The 5,552-nt window shown below is 40.6% G+C and overlaps 1 protein-coding gene across 1 annotated transcript in view; it reads left to right on the plus strand.

Moving 5' to 3' along the window:
* The first annotated feature begins 4,933 nt into the window (after positions 1-4,933).
* The window catches only part of LOC138020787 (uncharacterized), a 1,646-nt gene continuing 1,027 nt past the window's right edge, over positions 4,934-5,552 (plus strand). Inside the window, exon 1 of the mRNA XM_068867713.1 lies at positions 4,934-5,450. Coding sequence (XP_068723814.1) covers positions 4,934-5,450 — 517 coding nt within the window. The remainder of the gene's footprint in view (positions 5,451-5,552) is intronic.

The raw sequence follows: 5,552 nt of genomic DNA on the forward strand, positions 1-5,552 counted from the left end.
GTTATGAAGGGCTTAATTGAAATAGCATTATGTTGTCACGGTGCAAGAAAAACTTATTCTAAGAGGCTAATTTTCGAGTCGCTTTTTTGAGGGCGTGGAAACTTAATTGACGTACAAAGGAACTTCCTTTTTCATGCTGACGAAAATCGCTCATTTACGAGGACCAAGTTTCGTCAGGGACGCGAAGTATCTGCTTGCATGTTTCATACTTTAGGATTAAGGAAATTATTTTGTTACTCAAGCGCGTCGCTATTCTATTGGACAGTAAGCGATTCGCTGACTACGAAAACTAAACAAATGTCACTTGTAATTTACGCGTCCTTTATTAAGGCCATTTCTTATGAAATCTGTTTGTTTTAGACGCACATGTTTGCAGTTAGTTGCGTAGCACAGGCCGAGATGAATGCGTTGTTTTCCGCTTCTTTCTCAATAAATCAAATCATATGACTCCAATTTCTTGTACAAATTTGTTGAACTATTTCAATAAACCACTTTCAATTCGGTTTTAACAGGAGTCAGGAACATTACATCCGCTCCTTCAGTCTTGTTACTATTGGAGAAATTTCTTTATTTATGGAATGTAATGGAGCCTTCGTGCAATTGTAATGGAAGTACATACTACACTCATTTAGAATCTTTTTTGTTGTTAACCGAGGACTAAGGATGCTATTCATGCAAAGTTTTTATTATCCGTAATGCCACGTTTACTTATGCTTCTACGTTTGACAGGGAGTTTTGTCATTTAATGATTTCTTCGTTTACATTGTAAAATTGTGCTAGATCCGCCCAGTCTTTGTTAAGTGTTACCTATCATCAAACTATCAAAATATTCCATTCATCCAAGAGGTTTCATTTGCTTTGTTTGTACAGTGCAAAATTCTTCTGTTTCCCGCCTTATCCTCGTACAATCAATCTCCACCCTTGTTCTCTCTCGGGACGTAAATGTATAATCTCTGTTTACTTATTTGTTTATTTTAAACAAGAACAATTTTAAAAATGTGTAAAGGCTACGTATACTTTCGCCAACAACTGACACGGTTAAAGCAAAATGACGTGAAGACAACTTCTAGACCGAGATACAAATTAATCGTAAGGAAGGAAGGGAAGGGAACTTTATTTAAGTGTCTAGTCGTTCTAGCGCTGGAGCGCTAATTGGGGACACTGTAAACTGAAATGAACAATGAAAGTAAATCAAGTCAAATGTTGGTTTTTGAGGAGAGGGGAAGCCGGAGTACCCGGAGAAAACCTCTCGGTGCAGAGTAGAGAACCAACAAACTCAACCGACATATGACGCCGAGTCCGGGAATCGAACCCGGGCCACATTGGTGGGAGGCGAGTGCTCTCACCACTGCGCCATCCCTGCACCATGTCATTATTTCCACCAATTTATTTTACTGCTTAATTTCTGTTTAGCATATCTACCTGGTTTGGTTCCTTAGAATTCTGATTGAAATTAAAGCAAGTGATTTAGCAGATAAGGCCTAACCAAAGTGCTTTCCAATTGTATCGAATCAAGCAGCAAATGGTCCTGAAAATACCAGCCCTCCACTTCCTCCTACCTCCAAATCCTCTCATATCTTCCCCTCTACCCACGCCACAAAACAGGTGGTACTTGTCAATATGTAGAAGTACTACAAGGAAACTTATTGTTGACGTCATTTTGAGTCATAATTAACATGCGGGTTTGCACGCAGAGAGCATCACTTAGTTAAATCTTCAGATAACGAACTAGTCGTTGGCCATCTAAATTTGATAAATTCTTGGGCGGCAAAAGCGATAACGACCCCATACATTGTTTTGTAAAATGTTGAATTTTCAAAGCATCATTGCATTATATCACGTTCAAAGTTACGCAATGCACTTGCGATATTCAGTACTTCATTCTTGGCTGCCTGATAAGAAAACGATGCGGTCAGTAATAAAATGAAGACTTCAGATTACAGACCGGGTACAAAATGCAGACTGAGCAAAAGATAGCCTGTTCCAGGCTGCCAGATAGTCGGGAAAACGAAAACAACTGTGTGAAAAACGAGTGGGGGCCTGTGTCGAGGTGAAGCCAAGCTCCCAGCTCCCATTCGTTTTTCGCCCGCAGTTCCGCGATCATGATCATTTTATGCGGAGGGGTTGGCGCAGTGGTAAGATCTCTGCCTTCCAACCCTAGGGTCCCGGGTTCCATTCCCGGTTCTGCCGAGAGTGGAATATTTGGCGACCTTCTTTCCCGCTGAAGTTCACTCAGCTTTCCATCCTTCCGAGGTCGGTAAAATGAGTACCAGCATGCATGGACTGCTTAGAAGCGGCTGCAATTTGCGCCTGTATATGCTTCCAGTCCGCTGGGGGTAAACTGATCATTGTAAAGCGCCTTTGAGACGTTTGTGATAAAGGCGCTATATAAATGCACGACTTTACCTTTTACTTTATCATCTGGGAACCTGGAACAGGCTAAGCTAAACAGTTCTGAATCGATCACATTTCATTATTGTCACGCAATTGCTTCTCCGAGGTCATCCTCTCGGGTCTTTTTCTGGAAATAATTGTTTTACAAGAAAGTGACACAGATTAACGGTGCACACTTGATCCATCACATGTTATTGTGAGGGTGTGGATGGGGTTAGATGAGCTGAGAATCCGGCAAAGTTATATTTAACTGTCAGCTGAGAAATGGCCGAGAGTTTGACTGATAGCTGAGAAATTCTGTTACTGTTAGTTAAGGTGGATAAATTTCGTTTGAATGTCCCCTTGATATCATTAAAAAAATAAGTAGCAGAACATCGCCAACTATGCGCTGTTTGCTCTGGGGCCGGGGAGGTACTGCCATATATGGACTCATGAGAAAATGAGGGGACAGAGAGGGAGGCTCCTGGTCCAGCCCTTGGGATATGTCATGTCCACAAAAGTTACTTTTAGACGAGCGGAAGTCTTCCGAGACGTCCGCATGCAGGCCAACTTCGGTCCGATGTTTGAAAGAAAATATATATTCATCAGCCTTCCACGTGCGCCGTCATTTTTTCTTTTCATTACGAAAGTGACAGCGAGGCAAGACTGCATGCGGACGTCTCGGAAGACAGACTTCCGCTAGAACAAAGACTTCCGCTCGTCTAAAAATAACTTTCGTGGACATAACATATCCCGGCCAACGCCCTGAGCCTCCCTCTCTGTCCCCTCATTTTCTCTTGATGGACTATATAGGTAGTGCCGCTGTGAAGGGTATGAAACTGTTAGAAAGGGCCATCACTCAATTTACAAATTAATTTAGAAAAACTGCAATGCGATGCAACGATCTATGCATTGCGTTGGGTCAACACATACAGTGATAAGCATAAACACACCACTGTTAGGACAGATAAACAGTAGTTCCATTTTGAAGAGAATGCCTTCGTAAACGTTGTTTGATATGTACTAAGAGTCGTGTGTTTATGCTTATCATTGTGTTGATCCAACGTAATGCATAGACCGTTACACGGCATTACAGTTTTTTAAAATAAGTTAATTCATAAATTGATGCATATTGATCTCTTCAGATTCAATGTCATTCCGTTCAGCAAATGTCACCAGTAAGTGATAACGGTGGCATGTTTTCGCGGTCTTCTTAACTCGGTTAGCCAGGGTAGCCAGGCACGAACCGTTAGCATGGCAAAAAGATATCCCGGTGCTTCGCGCAAGTTACAGCGCAAGTAGACTGGGTGATCATATCAATACGAAATTTGGCCAGAGTATTAAGTACCCATCACAGATTTCTCACATTATATTTTCCTTTAAAAAATAACGTTACCATGGCAACGATATTAGGCATTTCTTTGAGCCTCAAAATCACCATATAGGGGATGGTGAAATCTTTTTAATCATAATGTTACAAATAATCTCTAAAATGTTTAAAATTCAACAAAATCTGTAGGCCAGTTTTTCGGAAAAATCAGTTTTGTTGAAATGTCGCTAATTTTTTTTCACCTACAGAATTTTTTGAAATTTGAAAGACAAACGTTTAAAATTAATCTAAGCTAACGTGCAAAAATGAAAAAAATTCACCGTCCGGAAGCAGAGATATAATGAGTAAATTTGCAAAATCAGGAAAAATGAGGGGGTTACAAGATCGGCATTTACGCATGCGTCACCCGCTCATTGGAGTGCACGCGCGAGTGGAGCTAAAGGCCAACACAAACGGATTTAAGTGACCATTAATTAAACCGTTTGTGTAGAATTTTTGTAGTTTTCGTGAATAGGACATGTCTATTTATATCCATATATATAGGAATTAGAAGAAAGTGTTTTGTTAAAAAATAGATTATTTGATTCTGTTAATTGATTCCTTGATTGACATTTGATTACCTTAAGATTAATAACATTATTAAGACCGGATAACACGGAAAAAGTTCACTTTTTCTGGGACGTTTTGCTAACGGATCTATGCTAACCTGTTTGTTCACCAACCTGTTTTTATATTTCTGCTAACCTGTGGTACCGAAGTTTGAGGACTGTTTAATCTACTGGATATCGTCACAGAAGTAAGTGATCTATGATGTGAAATCTGTTGAAATCAAGCGCCGTAGTCCGTATTTTATTGTAGTTCATAGAAGCTGAAATTATGTAATATTTTCCTTTGTAGATCGAATAAACTGACATTAAGAAAATTATACGATTTGAGTAATCGAGTGGATTATTAACCATTTTCCCCCGGAACATTGCATTCGATTTCTTGTCAACTACTGTTGGGCCGAGGGAGAATTGGTTCTGGACGCACGAGGTGTGAAACTAAAGGAAGCAAAGAAGATACGAAGGAACGCGAAAGCAGCCCTTACAAGATGTGGCAAAAAGTTAACGAGCCTACTTGAAGTTGAAAGACCAGAAAGTGAGGTAAGAGATGCTCTAAACGAAGTCAAAGAAGCATATAGCAATTTAGACCTACTGAACAGACTGCAGAAAGCTATCGCAAGAAGATATGGAAAATTTCGAGGGTCCAGTCCACTACATTCCACATCATGCAGTTTTGAGACAGGAAAGCAAAAGTACACCCGTACGAATAGTGTTCAACTCTTCGTCTGTCTTTCAAGGTCACAAGCTCAATGACTACTGGATAAAAGGCCCAGACCTACTGAACAGTTTATTTGGCGTGCTGCTAAGGTTTAGAGAAAGGGGAGTTGCCTTACTCGGAGACATCTCCAAGATGTATCATCGAATATTGATTCCAGTTCAAGATCAGCATGTCCACCGATTCTTATGGCGAAATATAGAAACGGTGCTGACGTTTGGCGATAAGCCTGCTCCAGCAATGGCACAAACAGTTCTAAAGAAAACCGCTAAAGAAAACGCGTCCGGCTATCCAGAAGCAGCAGAAGTTCTCCAGAAGAACACATATATGGATGACATTTGTGACTCCGTCAACACAGTCACCGAAGCGAAACAACTGGCCAAAGATCTCGATATTATTTTGAAGACAGGTGGCTTCAATGTTAAAGGTTGGATTTCAAACAAATCACTTGAAGACCATATGCAGAGTGAGAAGTCAGCAGCCTGTTCAGAGGAAATGTTGCTGAGAAGGTCCTTGGAATGGCATGGAA

The sequence above is a fragment of the Montipora capricornis genome, chromosome 10 (assembly GCF_036669925.1).
Source record: "Montipora capricornis isolate CH-2021 chromosome 10, ASM3666992v2, whole genome shotgun sequence".
NCBI classification, from domain to species: domain Eukaryota; kingdom Metazoa; phylum Cnidaria; class Anthozoa; order Scleractinia; family Acroporidae; genus Montipora; species Montipora capricornis.